The 24,715-nt window shown below is 48.0% G+C and overlaps 9 protein-coding genes across 9 annotated transcripts; 5 read left to right on the forward strand and 4 right to left on the reverse strand.

Moving 5' to 3' along the window:
- Window positions 1–1,893: 1,893 nt before the first annotated feature.
- Window positions 1,894–5,685, forward strand: TRV_07887 (uncharacterized protein; the record flags this gene model as incomplete). Its single annotated transcript, XM_003018050.1, has 2 exons — window positions 1,894–2,586; window positions 2,674–5,685. Coding segments are annotated over 2 exons (3,705 nt in total), but the record flags the coding sequence as incomplete, so codon positions are not given.
- Window positions 5,686–7,394: 1,709 nt separating this feature from the next.
- TRV_07888 (DNA mismatch repair protein (Mlh3), putative) lies at window positions 7,395–10,452 on the reverse strand (the record flags this gene model as incomplete). Its single annotated transcript, XM_003018051.1, has 2 exons — window positions 7,395–10,150; window positions 10,206–10,452. 2 exons carry the CDS (start codon window positions 10,450–10,452, stop codon window positions 7,395–7,397), a joined length of 3,003 nt encoding a protein of 1,000 aa, XP_003018097.1.
- Window positions 10,453–11,530: 1,078 nt separating this feature from the next.
- TRV_07889 (uncharacterized protein) lies at window positions 11,531–12,730 on the forward strand (the record flags this gene model as incomplete). Its single annotated transcript, XM_003018052.1, has 1 exon — window positions 11,531–12,730. One exon carries the CDS (start codon window positions 11,531–11,533, stop codon window positions 12,728–12,730), a length of 1,200 nt encoding a protein of 399 aa, XP_003018098.1.
- Window positions 12,731–13,903: 1,173 nt separating this feature from the next.
- Window positions 13,904–14,815, forward strand: TRV_07890 (uncharacterized protein; the record flags this gene model as incomplete). Its single annotated transcript, XM_003018053.1, has 1 exon — window positions 13,904–14,815. The coding sequence occupies one exon, from the start codon at window positions 13,904–13,906 to the stop codon at window positions 14,813–14,815; it is 912 nt and encodes a 303-aa protein (XP_003018099.1).
- A 1,161-nt stretch (window positions 14,816–15,976) lies between these two features.
- TRV_07891 (uncharacterized protein) lies at window positions 15,977–17,224 on the forward strand (the record flags this gene model as incomplete). Its single annotated transcript, XM_003018054.1, has 1 exon — window positions 15,977–17,224. One exon carries the CDS (start codon window positions 15,977–15,979, stop codon window positions 17,222–17,224), a length of 1,248 nt encoding a protein of 415 aa, XP_003018100.1.
- A 300-nt stretch (window positions 17,225–17,524) lies between these two features.
- TRV_07892 (uncharacterized protein) lies at window positions 17,525–18,739 on the reverse strand (the record flags this gene model as incomplete). The annotated part of the gene is made up of 1 exon (XM_003018055.1): window positions 17,525–18,739. One exon carries the CDS (start codon window positions 18,737–18,739, stop codon window positions 17,525–17,527), a length of 1,215 nt encoding a protein of 404 aa, XP_003018101.1.
- Window positions 18,740–19,992: 1,253 nt separating this feature from the next.
- TRV_07893 (uncharacterized protein) lies at window positions 19,993–20,515 on the forward strand (the record flags this gene model as incomplete). The annotated part of the gene is made up of 2 exons (XM_003018056.1): window positions 19,993–20,260; window positions 20,349–20,515. The coding sequence occupies 2 exons, from the start codon at window positions 19,993–19,995 to the stop codon at window positions 20,513–20,515; spliced, it is 435 nt and encodes a 144-aa protein (XP_003018102.1).
- Window positions 20,516–21,083: 568 nt separating this feature from the next.
- TRV_07894 (uncharacterized protein) lies at window positions 21,084–21,866 on the reverse strand (the record flags this gene model as incomplete). Its single annotated transcript, XM_003018057.1, has 1 exon — window positions 21,084–21,866. The coding sequence occupies one exon, from the start codon at window positions 21,864–21,866 to the stop codon at window positions 21,084–21,086; it is 783 nt and encodes a 260-aa protein (XP_003018103.1).
- Window positions 21,867–22,452: 586 nt separating this feature from the next.
- TRV_07895 (RTA1 domain protein, putative) lies at window positions 22,453–23,571 on the reverse strand (the record flags this gene model as incomplete). Its single annotated transcript, XM_003018058.1, has 3 exons — window positions 22,453–22,991; window positions 23,059–23,227; window positions 23,344–23,571. Coding segments are annotated over 3 exons (936 nt in total), but the record flags the coding sequence as incomplete, so codon positions are not given.
- Between the last annotated feature and the right edge of the window lie 1,144 nt (window positions 23,572–24,715).

Below are 24,715 nucleotides of genomic sequence, written 5' to 3' on the forward strand. Positions count from 1 at the left end.
AAAAAAAAAAAAAAAAAATTAAAGAAGAGGAGAAAGATGCAGAGCGGTTTGTTTACTGCTCTCCACTCCCCGTATGCAGAGGAGGGAACAAGCAAAACGGTCATGGTCAGGGATTTGGAGCTGGCCAAGACAGCGCTTTATGCAGGCGACATGGTTGTGCGTCGAATGTGGCGAAAAGGATTGGACAATTAGGACGTCGAATATCCACCAGGATGTGTAGGATGTTTTCCTAGAGGATGTTCGAAGAGCTGTCAAAAGTGCCGGCATTCACAAACGTTGGGCTCTTTTCTTCTTCTTTTTTGCTTTTGCCCCCTTAGCGCATCCCGCTGGGAAGGAAAGGGAAGGGAGGAAAAGGACATCGAGGAGTGCCTTTTTCTTTTTCTGGCTTGATTTTCCTTTTGTTTTTCGAGTCTCTTTGGCATTAGCATATATAATATTTCTCGTATTGATTACTATGACTTTCAAAATTTATGGCAAATCCACACAAGGTCCAGGGCGGGCTGTCCATACTAACCTAGTGAAGTAAGACCTCCCGGGCCCCCCGTTGCTCCCAGCTAATGAGCGGCCCCATTGAGCTTCCATCAAGCGTGCATGGAACAGAGAGGAGGGCAAAAATACTGGAGGGAGAGACAGGTCTGCTTGCTGTGACTCCAGAGGGTAGACTGCACATGGTGTCCAGCGTTCTGGGACCGGGAGGTTTCCTTTCTGACACATACACACGCACGCATACTCTCCCTCCCTGTCTCCCTGTCTCCCTGTCTCCCTCTCTTCCTCTCTCTCCTTTCCCATTATTTCTCCAATCTCCATCATCTTCTCCTCTTGTCTTCACCTCCGTACCTACTCCATAGAGGCAGGACCAAGCCAATTTGATATCACCGGCGCTGCTGGGACCTCGACTGAAGCTTTTTTATTGCATAGCTTGCCCCCATCTGTCCGCCCGCCTTTCCTGTTCCTGGGACCCTCTTTGCATCGTTCACGCTCTCTTCCTGAAACAGCTCGCTATCTGGCTTCCGTAGCCCTGGGGTCCAAGTTGGAGCCTGTGGTGGAGAGAGGTGACGATAGACGGCCGTTCAAGTCTCCTGAGGATCAACGCGAGCTGTTGTGACGTTTTCCATCGAATTAACCTGATCCGGGACGACCCCCGAGGGACAGTTGGAGTATAGAGAGAGCACTGCCTCGCTGGAGTCCTGGACCGACCGACTGACTAGACTCCCTTTTTCCCATTGATTCATTATTGATTATTATTATCATCACCTATCCTCCGACTGCTCGCGGGCGTGCCTCCCGTTTCTCTCTAGCAGGCGGTTTCACCTGTGTATATCTCTCGACCAGCACGCGCAAGCTCGCCTCCCGGAGCCGAAGAGCAGGCAAACAGGTGCCAGGCGGATGCTGGCTGTCCTCTAGAGAACAGAAAACAGAAAACACACCTTCTGCCCAAAGAAAACACCCGAGAAGCACAGAGCATAGAGCTGCACGTCGTGGTGAGTAGTTGGTTTCTTCCGCTTCCGGCGTCAAGCAAAGACCGCCCATCGCGAGGTCACATGTCAGTCGCCACCAGTTAGTTAGGTTGACCAGGTTTTTTGTTGACTGTTCATATTTCTCCAGTACATATTGCCTCCGGAGCAGACGCAGGACGGCCGTGGTCTTATAAGCCACGCACAGCACGCCAGCGCCGGCCGAGGACCAAGGACCGCAGCAGACCGGCAACCCGTGAGCGCAGGCGACGGATCTATGTTGAGGACGGCGGCCGACTATCGAGCCAGAGGGAGCTGTTGATCGCAAAACCAAGCCGGAGCTTGCCCTCGATCTCGCGCTATTGGGATCTCGAACCGCCCGCGAAGGACGCAGAAGCAGGAGTCGAAGGCGGGAGAAGCAGGACGGTCTGACGGCTAGCGGGCTCCTCGTCTTGCTCTTCTCCTTCTGGCTGCCCATTGTTCTTATAGTGCTGCGTGGATCATGGAATCGAGCGCCGAATATGTGGCACCCCTGAACCTCAGCACCGCCGCTACTACTACTACCGCTGCTACTACTACTACTACTACTACTACTACTACGACGACGACGACTTCAGCATCAGCAACTGCTACGACCAGCCCTCTTTCTACTGCCGCGGACGATGCAGGATCACTGGCCGTGGCGACCAACAACAGACTCATAACTGCGTTGAATGCTCAGCTACGGATGACGCCGCCGCTGACACCGCATAGCTCCCGTGAAGAGATGGTCGACCGAAGCGGCCAGGGACGGTCACTGTTCCATAACTACCTGAGAGCCTTCTACCCTTTCCATCCAGACGGACCAATCTCCTCGTCGACCGTGACTCTACCGCTGGACCAGGGAGACGTCATCCTCGTCCACTCAGTGCATACCAACGGCTGGGCTGATGGTACTTTGCTAGAGACTGGTGCCAGGGGATGGCTGCCAACCAACTACTGCGAGGCCTACGACCCTCAGCAGATGCACCCGCTGCTCAAGGCCCTGATGGACTTCTGGGATGTCATCAGGGGAGGCAGCGGATCCACTCTTCATCAGTTCTCAAACCAGGACTACATGAGAGGCATGATTGCTGGTGTCCGATTTCTCCTGGTAGGCCTTTTATGTTCTTGCCCTCGTAACTCCGGATAATATATATCTTTTTTTGCTTACCAGTTATATATATATATATATATATAGGAGAAATCAGAATGTCTGACAAGAGACTGCCGGCTCGTGAAGAGGGTCGACGGACTACGGCGGAACCGCAAGGCTCTTCTCTCAGATCTATCGTCACTCGTCAAGTTAGCGAAGCAATTGCAGGACATTGCAAACGGACGGCACTTTGAGACGTGTCTGGACAACATCTTCGACCTGATGCTGCTCAAGGCATTCCGCATAGTCACCAGAGGAGTTCGGTTTTTGGACGTTTGGAGTGAAGAAGTCGGGCTTGTAAGGGCACTGGATCATCTGGACAACACAAACTCATCGAATACAATCGACACCATGTTCAAGGGGCCTCTCACCCCACCGGTCGATGGCTCCTTCAGCTTCTCGTCTCAACGCGCAACCAGCTCTATCGGCACACCAACCTCCTCCAGCAGCTGGAGAGGCAGCCTCGGTGACCGCAGCTTGCTCAACTCTACCACGATAGTCAGCCAGAAATCCGGCCGTGAAACACCACAACGTCCCGCATCTATCAGAATAAAACGACCATCGCTATCTCACAGAATATCATACAGTGGTCACACTACTAAGAATCCGAATCTAGCTTCAGGACGGTTAACTGCTGCCCATGACGGATTCCTCGGCGTCCTTGGGTCATTTATCGGCCTGCATCTACAGTCACCCTCATCAACGGAATTGATAGTCACAACACAAGAAGCGGTCCAGTCCTGTAAGACCCTGCTATCAGTCGTCGAAGAGGTGTGGGAGCGCGATCTACACCGATCTTTCTTACTGGAAAGATCAAAGAATACCATGTACGACCACATCGCTGAGCTCGTCAACGCTACCCAGAACACGTTCCGCACCCCTATTAACCCCGATGATGAGACCATTTTTGTTCCAGGAGATGGAAAACGCCTGGTAGATGCGGCTACCGACTGTGTGCGTGGTGCTGGAGATTGTGTCTCTAGAGCCAGAACAGTCTTGGAGCAGATTGGGGACTTTGAGCTGGAGAACATTGGCCTGGGGATTACCATGCCCAGCACGGAGGATATCACAACACCAACCAACCACAAAGTATTACCAGAAAGGACCGACGAGGTCGTCTCAGCCACAGTTACAAAGCCAGACGATGAACTGTCTATGCGGCCTCTGCCCCTCCGAATTCCCGACGGCTCCGTTTCATCCATATCCCTGACACCATCATCCTTCACTGACGCTTCGACTCTCCGTACCCCAACCTCCCCCTTTGATGAATCTTTTAGCTCCGCCTTCACCGCAATCACGGATTTCAGTGATTCGTTCAATTCAAATTCTGAGCATGACCTCTCTAAATCATTCCATGCGTACTCGCCTACCAAATCTACCAACGATGTGCCTTGGCAGCAGGACCCAGCCATCTACATACCACTTCCCCAGGGCAACGACATGGATCTTACACTCGAGCCAACTGAAACTGAAAGTACACTGGTTCCCGAAACGCCTACGCGTCCAGTTTCGCCTGCCAGTGCCACCCATAAATCTCCTAAATCACCTAAGTCCCCTATGAAGGAAGACTCTCAAACAGAAGTAGGGTCAACTTCATCTGATGGAGATGAGGACAGCCTGTTAGAGAAGACTTACGCCCATGAGCTGATGTTCAAGGATGGCCAGGTGACTGGTGGCAGCCTCCGCGCTCTGGTCGAGAAGTTAACATGTCATGAATCGACGCCCGACGCACTCTTCGTTTCAACATTCTATCTCACATTCCGACATTTCACCACCCCTGTTGAGTTTGCTGAAGTCTTGATCGACCGCTACGACTACATCGGTGAGACCCCCAGAGCTGGAGGACCCGTCCGCCTCCGCGTATACAACGTCTTCAAGGGGTGGCTCGAGGCCCATTGGAGACACGATGTTGATGACATCGCTCTGCCAACGATCCTTAATTTCGCGAGGACTAAACTCCTAATCACGTTGCCTACCGCTGGTAAGCGCTTGATTGATTTGGTCGAAAAGGTTTCCTCCTTACAGGGGCCTGTGGTCCCACGTCTGATCTCCACCGTTGGAAAGACAAATACCTCCATTGCTCAATATGTCAGCCCTGACCAGCCTCTACCTCAGCCCAATATGACTAAGAGTCAGCTCAACCTCTTGAAGCAGTGGAAGAATGGTGGCGCCAATGTCAGCATCCTCGACTTTGATCCCCTTGAGATTGCCAGCCAAATCACGATCAAGGAGTCTCAGATTTTCTGCTCTATTCTCCCGGAAGAGCTCCTCTCCACCGAATGGATGAAGAAGACCGGCTCTTTGGCCGTCAATGTTCGGGCCATGTCTACTCTATCTACAGACATTGCCAATCTGGTCGCCGACTCTATCTTGCAATTGGAAGAGCCCAAGAAGCGAGCAGTGATTGTCAAGCGATGGGTCAAGATTGCCGCCAAGTGCCTTGAACTAAACAACTATGGCACCCTTATGGCCATCATTTGCTCTCTTAATTCATCCACCATTTCTCGCCTCAAGCGTACATGGGAGATTGTCCCCGCCAAAACGAAGAACCTTTTGGAAAGCCTCCGGGAGATCGTCGATGTGTCTCGTAACTACGCAGTCCTCCGACAACGACTACAAAACCACGTACCACCATGCCTGCCATTTGTCGGAACCTACCTCACGGACCTGACCTTCGTCGATCACGGCAACCAAGATACCCGTACTCTTGCTGGCGACGAGAGCTCCATTGAAGTCATCAATTTCGACAAGCACATGAAGACCGCCAAAATCATCAGTGAGCTCCAGCGATTCCAGATCCCTTATCGACTTCGCGAGGTCCCAGAACTCCAGACATGGATACAGGACCAGCTTGTCCGTGTTCGATCTGCCGGCGACAAAAGCTTCCAGCAATACTACCGTCGATCTCTCGTCTTAGAGCCTAGGGAGCGTGCAGTTACGCCCCGCGGATCTCCAACCGAACCCAGTCCCTCCCTGTTCGCTAAAGAGAATACGAAGGAAAAGTTCGACTTCTTAGCCTGGACTCATGGCTCCAAACTCAAAGTTCCAGCTGCGTGATGATGATACCTTTTGTGTTTAACTTCCATCTTCAACATCTTATGCCGTATTCCCCTGGATCTACTCCCGACCTTCCCCCCTTAAACTTATGCTTTATGATTTTATGACCTTCATGATAGTACCTTTTCTCCTCTGGCTCGACTCTCCCTCTCCCTCCATTTCTCTGCCGCCGCCGTACAAAGATCTCTTCCCATTTTTCTCCATACGGACATACTCTTTCTTCACTTACAAGAGGCTTTTCTTTATCTGCCTTTTTATTTTTATTTTTCGTTGCGTTTTAACCTGATATCCCATACCACCTTAGTTGTCAATACGTTTATGTTTTTCCTGCAAATTCAACTGTTTATTTAAGCAATTTGCTCCACCTGTTTGTTATATACTTATGTTATCTAGAGCTGAAGGTGGTGGAAATACCCCGTTGGGCGGCTGCTTGTTTTTTCTCTTATGGCTTGTTCTTTTTCCACACCCATGGCATCTAGGTTGTTTTTTTTTTTTTTTTTGTTTTATGTCTTGACGCGTCCTGTTAATCATTGGTGCGTCTATCTACATGAGGAAGCACGCGAGTGCGGTTTTCAAAATGGCGAGGTGGACCGGACCAGGGCATGTATACCCATTTCCTTACTTTTCAGCTACTTTGTGGGTCAGGGGGAAGGCAGGACACTAAGTATTTAGAAAAAGGCAGATTTAATGTTTAGTACTTATTCGATTCTCATCAAGGACCCTGTGCATCCGTGTAAATCTCTCGCTTCCTTTTCCTTTGTCGCTCTGTCTCGAGAGGCGCCGGCCGAAAGCCCCCCCCCCCCCCCCCCCCTTTTTTTTTTGCAAACCAAACGATATGCAGTACGTAATTCCCTCAGCATTTCAAAATAAACCGTGGCTGGCATGCGAGGATGGAGCTATTTCCTTCGGGCATGTGCCGACAGCGAGTTATACATGTGTCTGGCGGTGATATTATACCTCTGCATCTTAAGGCTTCGCAGGCCAACGTCGTTCGAGTCGGTCAAGGTCGCGCTAAAGATTAACCGGCTGCAGCTGCCACAGCTGCAAGATGCAGGGCAAGCGACGTCCCCGGCATTCCCCTGCCACCCCCCATGTACGACCAGGCCACCCTCTGCATCTTGCACCGCATGTTGCATGGCCTGTCCCCTGCCAGTCCCCGGCTCGCGCTCATGGCGGAATCCGCGGGATACTTAATCACATGACCAATCAAAGCTGCAGATTCTCATTCATTTGCATCCGGGCGGTTAAGGGGATACGGTAAGGCGATTGTGTGATGGCTCAGGGATGCGTGCAGCAACGGCCAGAAATATTCGGGGGTTGCTTTTTCCCATTCCGTATTCACAGCTTCCCGGTTGGCTTATGCTCGAAGGCGAAGCAAAAATGGCCCGTCTCAGGTGTCCTCTGCCGTGTTGAACACGGCGGGTGTTGGCTGCGGCTTCAGTGTAATTGGGAGCTCCAGTGAGATGTCCCCAGATTAGCACCAAGCGGGTATGTAAGGCCCAAGTTTGAGATCCGACGCCTGTCACAGCCCCAAAGATCGGCCCGTACCAGTTGTCCAACTTTAAATATAGCAAAAGAAACATTTCAACACCCAAGAAGTATGAAAAATTACCAAAACTATGAATCTATACTCCGTACACCCCCGGTATAATCATACAGGGTCAAATTTCTCTGCCCAAAATTATATAAATAAATATATGCCGTATGGTTCATGTCAAGTGGGAGTCGTCCTGCCACTTGCTGAAAGCAGTGACAAAGTCCGAGCAGGGTTCTGCTGGTTTGAAATCTGGATGACTTGTGCTGGCCATATGATCCAAGGATGATGGTGTGTCCAATTCAGGAGGGTTGCACATTGAACCGGCAGGTTGATTTCTGGATCCCAGGCTTATTATCGGTACCATTGATGGCCTGCCATGGGCACACTGGAATGGAAAAGCACATTTTGCCAGTCGAGACACGAGGCTCTGGCATTCAGATACGGAAAGCACATCATTAAACATGATAGCTGACCGACATGAACGGGAGACTATCAGATCAACCATCTTCTTTGGACAACCGCCGATACGCTGCAGCCAACAGTGATGGGTTTCGGTCATTCCGAAGCCCTTTTCAGCAAATCCCTGGCTTCCACACCCTTCCAGTGCTGATCTGATAGATGGTTTGGAAATCTCTGTTGGATCCCAGATCTCTGAACGAAGCATGTCAATGGCAAGCCTAGGCTCTACTCGACATCGTTCAGTTATTAGAGTTGGCAAGCCCCTCACCACAAGGGAATAATACCCCTCTGCCTCCCTTAGGACTTGATATAGACAACCCCAGGAAGAAAAATACCCGGAGCGTGCTTCAAATAATCTTGCTTCCTGAGCTGGTATCCTGAAGCTTATGGGTGTTGGTAGATTAGTGGTATCAACATTACCAGAGGGCGAGAGACTACAGAGTGCAGCGAACAATTCCTCCACGCGGCACCTCTCATCAGCAGCATGTTGGTCAACCAAGACTAAGACTTCCTCACCCTCTCTCCCCTCGCAAAGTAAGGAGGTCCGGAGCAAGATGAACTTCTGATCAACTTGAGCGATGACTGCTGCCTTTTTGAGGGCACACTTATTGAGCCGGCTGCCAGATCTTCCCATCAGCCCCTCCAGTGTACTACCACCTTGGAGATTCTGGCAGCCTAGACAATGGGAATCTGTGGCCACCTTTGAGGACCACTTGTCAGTGTAGCGTATATGCGATGTCGTGGATGGAATGGGAAGTTCTGGTAATGGGAACGTAGGATTCTTCCAGCTTTTGAAAAGTGAGTCAAACCAATGGGATGTTTCATTCCTTTTCTGACCCTGGTCACCATTTCCTGAGGGGTAGATAGCCGTAAGCCGCTGGATTGTGGATGGGCTATTTGGAGCTTGCTTGATCACCTCGGGTTTGCGGGGTACTGTCTGCCCAGTACGTTTGTTGACGTATATGGTCCTTTTCGTTAGAGGGTCCGTCCAGGACATTAGCTCATCTTGCGGCTTCATAGGATAGGGTGGTGTAGAATGCTCGTATACGGGGCCTATTTCTCTAGTTGTTTCCGTATCTGTGGTATCAGATAGTGTCTGGTCAACGCTTTCACCTCCATGTTCTGGGGCAGATTCAGGGGTTGGGGGGTATGGGGACTTGGTGCCGCATATACCAGTATCCCTCTTGAGTGCTGGTTGGGATTTACTTCTCGGTAAACCTGCGCAGATATCATCATAAAAACCCCCTCTTGCGCCTTTAACCCTTGACCACGATCCAAAATCCTTGAACGGGGGCGCTTTAACGTCTGATGGCTGCGGTTCCATGGGAAGACTTTTCCACTTATCAAAAGTAGTAGGGTCCTTTCTTCTAGGAGACGTTTCGTGATACCGACGTTTAGCTTGGGTTGGTGCAGACTGTGGAATGCCAGGCCCAGGCAAATGGTCTTGTCTACCCCTCTTAATACACTGCGGATGCCGGGATAAGAAATGGTATTGTTCTAAGAATTGGCGAAACAACGCCTTGATAACCCCAAGAATTTTCTGGATGGATATTTTGGGCTGAAAGGATTCATAGCCCTGCGAATCAATGCAGCTGGCCTGAGTCGTGGAAACTTGGACGTAAAACATTGGCCATTTATTAACACCCTTGGATTTGGTCTTTATCATATTGATGGAAGAACTTGTGGGTGCATCTGTATCCCCTACGGTAGCCAATTTAATCCCACCACTAACACCAAGAGAAGAATGCTCAAGTCCAAAGTCAGAGGACCTGAATAACTGGTTGATTTCAGAGAATAGCACATTTGCGTCTCCAAGGGGATCAACTGGGTTAATTCCAGATGAAATGAATTGTACCTGCTTCGTTGGGCCAGGTTGCAGAGATATTGCAGCCTCTACCCAGATATCGGAGCTTCGGGCTGATGCCGCAACCCATGATGAAAAATCCGAGGGAGTAATATACCCTGCATTCCCCAGAATTGAACGCACACGATCCAAATCAAAAGAATGTTGGTCTTCGTCCTTTATTACCTGCCGAAGGTCAAGGACATTCTGTCCTTTACCTCGAAAAATCTGTTTTCGTGACCTAGGTGCATCAACGATGTACACCTTGACCGGCTTTTGAAATGCAAGCAAAAGTCCTGTTATCGCTCTTTTCAGTCCATCCCATTCGCGGTCAATATCTTCATTTCTGCGAAGATCCTGTATGCGGCGTTTAGCTCGAACAGGGAGATTGCTAAAAAGGTCATTTACGGCGACTCTTGTGCCATGCTGGGGGTGTAAGAGGTCATGCTGAATGGGTGCCGGACACAGCCTTGAAATAAGTTTTGAGTGTCGAAATATGACTGAATTTGTTTCCTGAAAGGAAATATTACGGGAGGTTATTGTGACTAAGGCCATGGATATCAAAGATGAGATAAATATGCCTTTGCGACCATATACTTGGCCTGTGGTATAAAACTTTGATGTGTCTAGTCGCTAACCATCAGCACCGGTGTTAAATAAGAGGGTATCTGAGGCACATACGATGTAACTTTCCGAGGCCTCCATTTTCATGGAATTCATTTGGAGGTATCCCGATACCGTCATCTTCCACAGTACAAGTGCCTTTCTGGAAATCAACGTTCACCGTGACCGCCGATGCATTGGCATCGAGAGAATTCTTGATAAGTTCAACTATAACACTGTTGAGGCTCGTCACGATTGATGAGGACCTAATCTGCCCTGCCACATCCTGAGGAAGCATGCGGATTATCGGGACATTTGAATCCATAGTACTCCGCGTAGTATCAGGGTGATAAACCCTTCTGTCCTTCACCCACAGATCGTGCTTAATTCAAAAAGAAATTGTCCAAAAAATTGCTTAGAGTAGCTGTGCTTTTCAAAAGATGATAAATCAAACGAGTGAACCGCGGGTATCAAGCACACCTAAGCATATATTCCGGTGTTGTGTTTGGTTTGTGGCTGCGCCTGTAGGAAGGAACGCTCTGGAGTGGCGGTATAAATTGATGGGTTACCCTTTCTCCAAAGAAGCTAGTAGGCGAGATCGCTTGAAAGGTGATTCATCGTCCAGAAATACCATGGCTGGCAGTAGAAAGCTCCTTCAATTCGTCGGGGGGCACTTTGATACCAGCCTACGTCCAGCGTGGTAGCGAAATGGCTGAGGGTCCATACGAATCGACCCGCAAGATGAGCGTTTGTCTCCAGGTATGTCACATTTCCTGAGCTGTAGGGAGACACAGCAGGGTCTGTATCCGGTGAGTTAACGTGAATATACAACAGCAACAGAAAGCAGGGACAGTATATGTGAGTGTCTTTTCTCTTCCGCCGATGTTGTCGCCTCCAAAGGTTGGGGCCGTAGCGATATCACGTGCTCCTGTTATACTTTACGCTGACTAAGCGCGTCAGATACCCCCAGACGTCCCAAATCTCGAAGGTTGTTTGATAAGGAAGACCAGCAGGCAAACGAGACGACACGGGAGACACCGCATCTGCAGCGACAAAGGACCAGGATAGAGCGAGGGTGTCTGGGAGCAAACGGTGGCCCTTACTGGTATTCATATATATATAAGGCCGCACGGAGGCTGCCTACGCTATCGTCGCTCAAGGCCAGGTCTCTCCGGGCGACATCAGGGAAACGAGGCAGAAGACATCGCGACGACACCTGTTTCACCATACCAACGTTTATGAAGAAGACGGGTTAACTACCAGCTGTCTAAATATGACAAGTGCAGAATCATCACCTGGTATGCTCTAGCGGCAGACTCAAAAGAATCTAAGCCCTTACTTTGCGGAGAAGCTAACATGCAGGTACAGATCGCCATGCAAGACGACGACCATTCTCCCACTGGATGAAACGCCTTACCAATCTCAAGAGCTCCTCGTCTGACAGCAACCCCAATAATGCGTCGAACAAGCGAAACGGAGCCAGTACGCTCACTAAAAACAGGAAGAATAACAATCCATATCTATCCGGCCCTATAGATAGAAGCTCCGGGGAACATACGAATGGCCACCTCTCCTTCTCTGAGCCGGCAAATAGCATACGACCCAGCCATTTGTCCCAGTATGATGACCCATCTCCCACGACTGGGGATAAATCCGCTGCTCCCACGCTCTCTACGACTGGCGAAACCACTGTCTCTGATGCAGGCTATTCCAAAGCCGGTACCTGTGCTACCGGCGGCAATGGCTTTAATCCTGCCGGTGGTGGAGAAGGCAGCACCTTTTCATCCCCGTCGCCGTCGGTTCGCTCGCTGACTACGACTCTGACGACGATTCAATCGGCAGCTCCGTCAACGCAGCTCAACGCAGCCCAAAATGCGAATCACTATTCCGCTGGTATAGGCAACGAACACCACAGTGGATCTCACCATGCCACTACCCAACATCCAGGTGTCCAATTTACGCATCAGTTCCCTACATCACCCATTACAGCCGTTCCGACACATCTTGCCGTGAATCCAAATCCCACGACATATTCGAGCGCCACAGCAAACAACCTGCTGACAGATAACGCTTCTGTTCTTACCCTGGCATCATCATCCAAGCGTCGACGACGAAATTCTCTTGACACGAATGCGTCGGTTCTAGCACTTGCGCCCTCGTCTCTCTTTAGCGGCAGCCGTGAAAGCTTACCGCTTAGTATGTTGAGCGGACATGTCGGTGGTGTAGTTGGAGCGGACCAAAGCAGTTCGTCTACACATAACGTAGCGGGTGTGCTAAACCGAGGCGGTGCTTCTAATAATGAAAGAGCCAGCGTCCATTCCATGTCTGGAATACTTGCCACAGACCGAGGCAGTGTGAGAAGCGGTATACACTCACACCACGGCCGAAACGACAGCATCACCGGAAGTATTGGGATGCAGGTTGGCAGCGCCATCCCTGGAGCATCTGGACGGGTCAGTCGCCGTGGATCCGGCTGGGGTGAGATTGTTGATTCTGAGGATACGGGCGATGAAACTCAACGTGAAGAATCCGATAAAGACGCCGACGGCAAAGAACATGCAGACGAGAAGTCAGCAGCAGAGAAAGATAAGAGAGAATGCTAGCAGCGCCACCCAGACCATTGCAATATGTCCTGTTTACCCCTAATCCCTTACATTTTTTCTATACGTTCCACATTACTTATTTTTCCTTTACCCTCTGTTGCATGTATACCCCTGAGTTTTTTCTCGTTATCTCTTTGTAGCCCATACTGCTTATTTTGACTTATGATTATCACCATTACTGACCCAATCACCGTTGACCACTGTTTTCAATGTTTATATGCGTACGACATTCCCCCCTGCAAGTTGGAGGCTATTTATTTTTGTTGTATTTAGATATTACCCCGGTTCTTCTCCTCTTTAGCATCCAGTTCGGCCTTGTTAATGACATATTTTCCATTTGCCTTGATAGCTTACAAGTCTTCGTTGGGAATGACGAAGACTTACACAGCTATATCTCCGCGCAGCTTACTTCAAAAAAGCTAACCCTAGCATCTATGTGTCTTTCCCTTTCACCTTTCTTCCAACCGGATGCGGCTCACAATATCTAATGGGATCCAGAAAGAATAAAAACAAAATGTCACAGACTAACCAGCAAGACAGGTTCTGGATGAACAATTGACCTATTCAAGGAGTCCCGGCTCTATGCCCACGTACCCCCTGATTCATGTACTGCGCCGTTGCGAGCCTACCAAAATCACATTAGTCTGGTGTTAGTCGACCTCTGTTATAACAAGCGCCCGTCAAGGCAGCGCGCCATGCCCACCGTGGCATGGTCTTGATGGCTCGCAGGCTGAATAGCCGCAGCACGCTGTCCAATCCAGGCCTGACACTCCCGGGGCGATCGACGAACGGAATTTTCTTGGTTTGTTTTTCGAGCTGAGTCCAACTCCCTGCTTCAACGACTCCTTCGCGATGTGGAGGATCACCCGAAAACGACCATCGGCTCACAGCCTCGTGTGATTATTGGTCCGTGGAGGTCGATATAACCCACACTGGGATGGTCAACTCGGGCCCATCTATTTGCTATCAATTAGTTAATACGCACCAGCTGATAAGAATGGGCGGGTCATCGATGGCGTAGCATAAAGCCAGCAATGCCTCGCTGATTCCCATCTACACACAGCGTCTGCGTCAACTTCGGCTGCACTTCTTCAGCCGGCCGTTTCAAATTTCCTGTGGCAGTTTCCCTTTCATTAGCTTACCCTCTGTGCTAGTCTGGTCTTTCACGCCGTCATGGCAAGCAAGGACTTGCTGAATGGGAGCCACCGCGGTATGGTGAAGCGTATAGTTGACGCATTGGATAGGGAGGAGAAGGGCTATGGCACAGAGGCAGAGTCTCCAGCACCACAGGCAAACAGACTGGCAGATGGGCCAACAGAGGTGCAAATCAACGGGCTGGTTAGCGTTCCCACCGACGACCAATTAGATGGTCAATCGAATGACCGGGCAAATGGAACCCGGAGAACCGCTACTTCGTTAAGTCAGCCGCGCCTTTTATCGACACACTCGAAGCTCAGGACATTCAGAGTCTTGACTGGTATTGATACACCTGCAGGCCTCGCTACGGCCAGTCTAGTCCGTCGACCAGCGTCTAATGTTGGCATATATACCCGCGTCGTCAACGCTGAAGCTCGTTATAAACGGGAATACCGCTTTTTTACGCTCCTAATAAGCTGTTGCTTGGGGATACAGGTTGTCGTCGCTGCAGCACTGACAGCCTTGGGCGCTGGGAACGGTCCGCGTGTTTTGGTTACTATATTCGGAGCAGTTAATACTGGTATTGCTGGGTACTTGACATATTTGAAAGGGTCTGGCCTGCCGAATAGAAAGCGCTATCACCAGTCGCAATATGCCAAGATAAGGCAGCACATTGAACAGAGAGAACGCGACTTTTGTCTGGAAAACTGTGAGCTTGACGTTCATGAGGAGATCCGGCATATTCAACACATGTACGAAGAAGTACAAGAAGATGTGGAGGCGAATACCCCAGAAAGCTTCTCCGGCGTAAAAAGATTCCAAGCAAATCAACCAGTTCTCCCTTTACCGACAATTAAGAATGAAAAAGACGGGATTCCAGGGAAAGAGACACTGAACAATGGAGTCAGTATACCTTCGCCTGTATTGAAGGCTGGAACTGCACCCTAGAGCTATACATATGCCTAGGTTTGTTTGTTATGATTACGAAGAGGGTTTTGTATATATATTATTTTGAGCGTACCGGAGATATGTATATTGATAGGATCGTCTAGATAGGATAGATTTAACCTTATAGCTTATAGCACATACAACTATCTATTTTTTATCTATTACTATCTCCAGCCGGCTTTGACTTCACTAGTTATTATCATGGGCACCGCAAAATGCTCAAGGGGTCCAGGCGATAGCAGTTAAATAACCATACAGCAGTGCCACAGAATAAGGTTTAAAGGAGAAGGATATATTCTAATTAACTTATTTGGGGCATGGAAATCGTCCTACTATAACCTTACGCAGACGGGATATTCTGTCCGCCAACCGATGGCGTACCCAGGAAAGATGAAAGGGGCAATAAGCTATTGACTTCCTGTCGAATAACAGTGCGCCGTACTCCGTAGAACGATTGATATTAACGCCGCACATAGGAGCGAGACGTAGCGCTGATGCACCTGGTCGGATGTGCTTGAAGCTGTACTCCGTATAGAATAACATATGGCGTAGTTAATGGACGCGCGGGCGAAAGGGAATCTTTGCCTGGAGAGCGGACAGCGAAGTTTAAATAAGTTAACTATTTATAGTGACAAGTGAGCGGGTTCAGGGGCTCGGGAAGCGGGAGATGATTAAGCAGAACCTTCAGCCAACGCCCAGCAACGACTGCAGGGGCGAGCTTTCGTAACCAGGTCGCAGCTAGCAGCTAATACGTGGCAGCCTATTTTTCAGCTTCTTCAGCCTTTGGACAGACATAAGTAATGGCATTGGTAAGCATCGTTGGCCGAAGAGAGTGCAAATATTATAGACGGCAGGCTGTGTTATGCCACGGTACCTTCAGGAAGCTATAGGGGGCAATATAAATTCTGTGACAGTTGTCTAAACCGCCGGATACCTATGACAAAGAACATTACCGAGAGACGCGATATATGCCGCCGGAGGTCTCGAAACGCCTGTCTGCAATGTAAGAAACGTAAGGTGAAGGTATGTGTAGCCATAGATTTATTTATCTTCGACGTCTTATGCAACCGCTTAACCACGGACCCATAGTGCGACGAACAGGCGCCATGCTGCCACAACTGCAGATATCGGCAGACAGAATGCAGCTTTCAGACATTCACAATGCAATACCCTAGTATAGGCAGAAGGACACTGAAACATAGTCAAAGGACTTTGAAGCCATTTCCTGCCACTGTGGAGCTCCCGGTGTCCGAGGCCAAACAGCAAAACAATTTTATACCCCCAGACCCGGCGTACCAACAAGAAACTAACCCTCACTGGACCGCATCAGATTGCTCTGGAACTACTAATTATGCTCCAAAACTTGACTTGATCACCCATCCTGCGAATGTGCAGCGCCCATTAACTTGTGCGTCTCATCTACTCCCTGAGGAGCACGAATTATTGCATCATTATGCTACAACCGTGTTCGAATCTCTGGCAGACTATGAGGCGTATAGACCAATATGGCAAGTTGTTGTCCCGCGAGAAATTCAGTCTGTTAGCTTCTTGAAGCACGGGATACTGGCAATATCGGCTCTACATATACACCATCTTCGCTTTAGAGCAACTAAACAAAAGGGACTAAGTTCAGAGGAACTCTTGCACAAGGAGTTAGCCCAGAAACATTATCAAGCAGCGGTAATGGAGTTTGGGTCACTGTTTCCAGAAGACCTATCCAACACTAATGCTGCATTTGCTTTCTCACATTTGACGATTTTCTTCGCTTTCGGTTCCGCTCAGCTATCAAGTTATGGAGATCCAATGTCAAATGCAATTGATGATTTATTGAGCTTATTTGCCTTAACTAGGAAAGCTATGGCATTTTTGAGAATGAGATGGGAATTACTAGTAAAAGGAGACATGGGAATACTCCTTCAGCGTGGCCCTAAGATTACGAACAGAAAGTACCTACCAACAGATGCTGTTACCGCGCTTGAATTGCTAGAAGGACTGTGCAACGAATGGATATCGAGTAATCGGGAAATTTCGGGTTCTTTTAACGAAAGTGACCACGATATTAAGACCGGATATCGTCGCGCGATTGAGCAGCTATGGGACTGCTTTGTCATGTTAGAAACAAAACGGAAGGACTGGGGTATGGCCCTCCGATTTCCTATGATATTTCCTGACTCCCTTTTTCCATGCTTCAGAGCTCGGGAACCACTGGCAATGGTAATACTAGCATACTACTGTGCACTATTGCGCAGAGCACCGGTGCGATGGTGGGCGGATGGCTGGAGTGCACAAGTTATCCAGGCAATATTCTACATCTTGCCTCAAGACTGGAGGTATGCTGTATCCTGGCCGATGAGTATTGCCGGGATTTTGTCTTCAGAGCTACAGCTAAGAGAACAGGCATGTTTCTAACTGGAATATCTATGTCAAACCCGACTACTAGAGCATCTTCGAACTAACTGATTGACTGATAAAGATATACTGGTCAAAACCGTAGATGGCACCTTGATTTATCGAGCGATATCTGTTACCCTATCGGTGCAGGGTAGTCGACGGAGTATGTCAACAGTATCTTTATATTTGTATGAACGTTTCCATGAAAGGCCTTATTTACTATCGCCGGCGGCGGAGGTCTCACACAAACCAAGTCAGCGCGCTTAGTAATCGGAAGTTTCCTTCAACTACCTCGATTGTTCTTCCCATCTTTCTCTTTTACATATCTCTGATAACGTTGAAATTTACCTTCACCTGATTGGCATACCCGGGAAAGTATGGGTATTCCCACGGTGGCAGAGTACAGAAAAAGAACAGAAATACCCAAAGAAAGCCAAATAACCTGCGCCATAGCTGAATCCCAGGCTCAAACCTGCCTCTAAATTGCGGACAGTGGTGTCTTAAAAGCTGTTTAAGACCATATTCTCCAAGGGTTCCCAAGAAGTTGAATATTAAAAATAGCGAAAAGTTGTATATCCTCGCCACAGATTCTGATTTATCTTTCACGCTCCAGGATACCAAGGCATGAATGATAGCAGAGGCCATGAAGATAAAAAAGGCAAGGAAGACTTTTTCTCTAGGAGAACCAGGCTTGAGTTCCAGTACACGCCGCGACAAATACCGCCCCCACTCCAACTGAGAAACTGATCCAATTTTATGCCAGAAAATACCCCAGAATCTCTGCAGGTTGTACACCTCACCTGGACTGCCCCAGAGCCATGGCCATTCGCTTGGTATATCCACCCCTAAGACTCCCACAAACAGTATGGCAAGTATGGCATGACCTATGGTAAGAAAAACGAAAGACTCCCATGCCCAATGCACGCAAAAAACTGCCCGGACTAGAACTGGATGATCTGGTTTAAAGCCAAAATAGTATCGAAAGGATACTCTCCATTTCATGGGCAACGGATAGAGAACCAGAGCAACCACCGCCTCGCCCATGAGATACAGGATTCCAAGTAATAAAACAAGGCCAACTTTTTGGAACACAAAAGTGAGTCGTTTTTGCCATGACACCGAGTTTTTTTGACCAAGTTGGCAGACCCTTAGTCTTCGTGGATTCCCCCATAATTTCAAACCGAGGTAAAGAATGTCATGATTTACTGACTGGTTTGCAACTGGTACGACCCATGGTTCGAGCAGAAGGCCGGCACTTTGGTGGATAATTCCGATGACGCATAAAAAGGCCCAAAGCCAATCGATACCGGCAGGCAGACGACTTGACGTGATAAATCCAAGGGTAAGGCAGCCAGTCAGGAGGAGGTAATATATATTTCTTCCCAGGCCAGGTTGACGACTGAAGGCAAAGACGAAAGGGAGAACAGACACAGCAACCCAAGCTATAGGAATTAAAATGCCCAAGATCGATGTGATACGCGGAGTAGATGTGACAAATTTGAAAGCGGAATTCATTTTGATTTCTTGCACCATAATTAACTGAAGCCAGGCGCTGTGGTTTGGATGTTTCCCCAGACTGAGGAACAGTGTTCTGAGAAATCGAAGAAATTTTCTGGTATATCTGTACACAGTACAGGAATTCTATCCTACCAACCTCGACCTTAAGGCTGTTCTATTTCCATGGAAGATTGCCCTGCCGTCGGAATACTCTATTTAGAAATTCCGAAGATTTCTTCTTCTTCTTCTTCTTCTTTTTCTTTTTAGAGGCGTCTCGCCAGGCAAGGTTACAGCCATGCTCTGGCATCTAAACATACGCCTTTTTGTTGGATACCCTATAGTTCAGTATATGCGAATAATTTACTTAAGGACCGTGGAAGAGTCTGCCTCAGCTCTTTTTAACGGATATATTACAGCTATTGCACCCAATTACACAGAACCGTAGTTGTTATGCTGATAGCTCATAGAAGGAATCCTTATTACAGTCACCCCTGGCCATGGACCAAAAATGCTCCAAACAATTGGGTGGTTCAAAAGAAACATCAGGCTTCCGTCATGTTTCACTATTAATTTCTTGCAACCTTCTAAGACGTGCCGTGCTGGTTAATAATCCTGAATATGCCGAAGATGTTATGTGTGTACGTATATATCGGTGGACCTCATCTCTGCATCACATATGAGCAACTGATATTTGATGTTGGCGTTAGATAACAGTTCCTACCCATTTTTAAGATGTTGTGGCTCTATAGCTACAGGGATAAAGTAAACGTCCCCGTTTATATACGTTCCTTGCTAATAACTAACCAAGATATATAACAATCTTGGCTCAACTTCTCACAACCGCCGCTTCCGCTGCAAAGTTCTGCCTAGAATATCCAATACCTAGAGAATTAGTGAATCCTCCCTGCTATGGGGAGTTCCATATTACGTATTTTTGCTGGAGGCCGATGAGCAATATTTCTCGTTCCTCGGATCCCATAGCTGCTATTATATCCCCTGGTTGTCCAATGGATGTTTCCTACAATGTGTTGGTATTTGCGATGATAATTGCCCACCACTCCACTGGGTTTACCGATGGATACTGAGATATGAAGCAAGTACGAGTCATCCAGAATGCACATGCGATACCAGGCGTCTGTCTATAAAAGGGCGATGGTGTTCCCCTTCGTTTTGAGCCCATTCTTCGTCCAAAATCAGCAATCCAGAAGGAAGATACCTCAAATATACCAAACCGCCGTTTTTAATCTCTGCAGTACCACCCCCGCAACAACTTTTCTTGAATTTTCACAATGAAGGCTGCTTCTGCTCTTGCTACTCTCGCCCTTCTTGCCGTAGCCCCTCAGCCGACGCAGGCTGCTTTCCCAGGTTTTACCATCATTGCTGCCGGCCTTATTGGGATTATTGCTAGAGCTCTTGGTACCGCTATTCAGGGTGCTCGAGTTGCCGCTACCTTTGATGCTGCCGCACTCCCGCCAGGCGTTCCACAATTCGAATATGAACGTTGTCGTAACGATATCAAGGGCCGCACAATTGAGATTAATACAAACTACCAGAACCGTAAGTATATACATCATCTCGCCCGCCCCTCCCTCCAGCCCTTCCTTTTTTTTTTTTCATTCGATGGAGAACTAAAAGAGAGCATTAGACCTTGAGGTAAAAGGTCTCCCGGCCACCTGCATGAACCTTGCCAATGTCATGGCTGGCGATGGCACTCAGGGGCCCTACGCACTTCCATGTGGTTCGGACTGCCTGTTCTACGATGCTATTACCCCTGCTCAAATTGAGGAGTTCAGACACAGCCTTGGCTTGTAATTAAACTCCGAAAGCAGCATTCCACACAGGCTTATTGTTCTGAGCTTTTTCCTATTATCAAAGACTTCACTCCTTTCTAGATGTCATATATCTTGCAATTTCTGACTGGTCCTTTCGTTCACATGCCTCCCTCTGGAGAACCCTATGATTTTACATCTTGTTTTAACTTAGCCATTCTAAATCATGCTACCTTCACTATTGTTAGTTTCTCTTGTACCACACAGTCCATTAAACGTATTTTAGCAGCCAAGTGGCAATAAACTACTTCCGAAGAAATCAGTCCCATCAACAAACAAAATCGAGTAAAATCAAGTTAAAGAACTAGTTATTGAGTTAACAGTTAACTACCTAATAGTGGACCCATAGCGCTCGTATACCAGCAAGAGACTAGTACAATAGATGAATTGACACAGAAACTGGATAGAATAACTATAATTTGCATTGTCACAAACCCCAACCGGTTCCATAGGGAAACTCGTTGGTACGTGTTTGAAGAATACGCTTGACTAGGGTTAAGCTCAGTCAACGAACACAAGGCATGAATATTGTTGGAAGGTCAAGGAATGCGTTACATACCTCCGTCCCAGCCCACTGGCTCTATGTTGGAATTAGCAATTTCTCTCCAGATCCGTAAACACCAGACCCCAACTAGGGCATCCCGTTGGTTCTGAGGCATGCTTTTAACTATGTCCAAACGAAAAATACCATCGTCAATCGTGTCATATGCTAAAAGGGGAGCCCCATTTCCAGCCTCGTGCCATTCGAGCCGTCCTTTACCATGTGTTTTCGCAGTAAAAACGATATCTTTAGCTTCCAGGTCAGCGCCGGGGCAGGGTATTGTAGCCTTCCAAGCCTGATATCCTGAAGAGAGAATGTGGTGATATCTTTTCAACCCGATATGGCCTAAACTTCCATGGGAGGCAGGCTCCAGATGATATTCAAACAATGGTGTAGTAACGGTTGGAGGCCGGGTTAAGTTAAAAATATGCCTTTCTCGGGCGCTCACTTCCGGGGAGCCCGCGGTATTGCGATTGTGAATGCGATTCTCGAAGCGAGACAGCTCAACTTTCGTGTTGTTCTTGCGTAAAAAGCTAATATCAAGGGAGAGTTTGTATAGAGGAGTAGAGCAAGAGACTGGCGTAGATGTTCCATGTATAGCGTCGCCAGCAAGGAGAAGTGTTTCTGGGGGCAGTTGATCGTCTTTCGAGGGATTCTGTGTGTATGAAGGGAGATTGCCGTCGACATCGGTGGGCAAATTTCGGCCTTCCTGTGCCTGGAGTCCTTCTGGTTTGGGTGTCGTAGCCATTTTATTTAGAGAGCCTCCTAGGTCAGTCTTAGCACCGTTATTCATTGCATGTATGACATCAAACCTGTGTGAAACCTGAGACGTCCGCTCCAGAAACTGAGATATTTGTATACTGCTGGGTAGGTGGAGGCTGACATATAGATGCCTTTTTATTTCTGAGCACAGCCCTGTCTTGCTACATGTATTGATATCCCAGTGGATCATTGATGGAGTCGGTTATAAGCACCGAGTATGAACTCCGCTAACTAAGCCACGCACATTGCCGGTGCCAACAGAAAACACAGAGACCGGAGTGGAGCGGAACGGGGCACTTCCGCCCAAGAAGTGGAGCCGCAGCTGGACTATGGGCAAGGTTCCGGGCGGATCCTTGGCTGAGTTTCTTGGCAATTGACGGAGTAAACAGCGAAGAGTTTTCTAGTTGCATGACATGTGGACACCTGACGGCATTGATTTGAGAGCAATTTGATATTGAATGCAGAGAAGGGGGCTATTTAGGGAGAATTCTGGTGCTGAGAGAGAGGCTGTGTGAAATAATTAACAAAACACGAGTGTGGGGCGAGCTGGAGACAGACCAGCAATGAAGGCGGGGCCACCTAGTATATGAGAGAACCACTAGAACGTAGCATTCCCATCATGCAAGGCCTCTGGTTGCGATGGCATGTCTTGCATAGATGGATTCGGTGAAGCTCGGACGCAAGTTCATCGGCTCACATCCCCGTTGTTCGTTTGACCTCTTTCCTTCTGACTGCATTTCCAAGTTGTCAGACCCCTTCAGTGCTATCTTGCCTCGTACCAGGGTTGAAATCACGCCCGGGTGGATGACATTCAAGGTTACCATGAGAATAAACATTAGCGTGGCGTCGAATATATATAGATAATATTCATGCCTCAGTAATGTCCCATTTGTTCCCTGAGCAAATTCGGCAACTCTAAAGATGGAGCGTATCATGACAAGGGTGGAGACGACGTAAAGGCTGTACAGATATTTTCGCCACGAGAAATGAAGTGATAACGACGCTGTTGTCGGATGGGTGCTCATTCGAAGGTGAATAATGACGGACACAACGATGAGGAAGCCGAAAAACAGAATCTGAATTATCAGACCAACTACGACGATTTTTTCGCCGAGCGATAGATTTGAAGGCTTGCCGCTTGCCATAATTCCACCACCTGCATAGGAAGCGTCAGTTCGTAGATATCGCACATATATAATCTCTCGTTACGATATCGCCCTTACCGAGTCCCTGGACGACAAATGATAATATATCACCCGTGACGAAAATCTTGGTCATCCAAGAGCGTCGAACAATAGAATGATGTTCCGCTTCTAGTACGATGATAAGTCGACCCAGCTGCATATAGATTGAAGCAGCAAACAATGCAGGGGCCAGAAGAAGGAAGAGATTCTGGATGATGTATGGCGTGTCCGTAAATAGAGGTGCCTCAGTGCTGGAAATAATTCGGCCTCCAAATCCAACTATCTCGACTGTAAGAGGAAGAAACCAAGCCGGTCAGCACATACCGATTCCGTGTCCTCGAACAGGTATGGATTGGAATACTGACATATACCACCAATGAACAGAGGAATAAAGAACAAAACACGGCCTCTGATAATTTGAAATAAATGGATAACGGAGGATATCAAATATAACACAATGAAGGTGATAGCAGCAGCTTTTGAAGGGGTGTACTTGTAGAAATCATGAAACTCCTCATCAGCCATGATGAAGGAATCCAGAGAAGGGATATTCTAAGACAGATGAAATGCGAGGTAGTAATCTAATGTTTTCCAAAAGTAATAATGTAGGTAGAACATCAGGTCTGCCACAGTATATATAGTAACTACTACATAGTTTGTAGTAGTCTCTTGCCGCCTGGAATGCCATGGTCAACTGCGGCGGTATGGTGTATCCGAAGGCAGAGAGAGTCGCAACGCACACGCGTCCCGAGGACGCAATCCTTGAAACTTGAAAAGGTCATTTCCGAATTCGAGCTGTACCTAGGTCTAGGTATCCTGTAAGTTGTTGACTGGAAGGGAAAAGGGAAGGAGGAGAAACACGAATAGACTTTAAGCTCAGTAAGGCTTGGCATCGTATTCGGAAACTAAACCTAATGCGGAATAGTCCACAGAATGCTTATATTGCCAAGCCCAACCTGTGGGTGCCGCGATAATCGAGATTGCATCCTATGGATAGAAGCCGATAGCTGAGGAAGTGTTTGAGAAGGGTGGCTGAGGCACAGCTTTGCTACGCGTTATATAGGCGCTTATGAATGTTTGCCATTAAGCCAAACACCAGTAAACCCCTCGGAAACTAAGCCTAAACAGACAATAGGAACAACGCCATTCAGAGTCAGGTTAATTCATGAAAGTAATTAAGATTATAATTATTATAGACAGTAGGTGAAGATGTCTCCGTCCGTTCCCCCGTTCCAATACAAGCCCCAACCACCCGCAAATACTGAAATTAGTTCCTATCAGTTCATTGGGAAATGCAGCAATATGTAGTGATAGATCAAGAAATATTTAGGAAAAAAAAAAAAAACCAAAAGCGAAGACAAAAGGGAATATTATAGACACCGCTTTAGGACGCCAAAAGCTCCATAAAATGATGTCTGTCGTGTAGGCGACGAGCGGAATGAATTAAGAAAATCCAAAGATGGGAAACATGGCGAGTTATGAGATAAGGGGAAATGCGAAGGGAAATGAATTAGCTGGCAGAATATGTCTTTTTTGTCCTTTTTGATTTTTCGTTAGGTGTAACGCACAGGGCGAAGAAGAAATCTATGACGGGTATTGAGTTAAAAATGGGTATGCGCTTGCTCTTTTTTTGGGACATATCGCCATTGATATCGTTTGAAAGTCGGATTAAAAAAAAAAAAAAAAAAAAAAAAAA

This window comes from Trichophyton verrucosum (assembly GCF_000151505.1).
Source record: "Trichophyton verrucosum HKI 0517 chromosome Unknown contig01187_1.f1.exp, whole genome shotgun sequence".
Taxonomy (NCBI): Eukaryota; Fungi; Ascomycota; class Eurotiomycetes; order Onygenales; family Arthrodermataceae; genus Trichophyton; species Trichophyton verrucosum.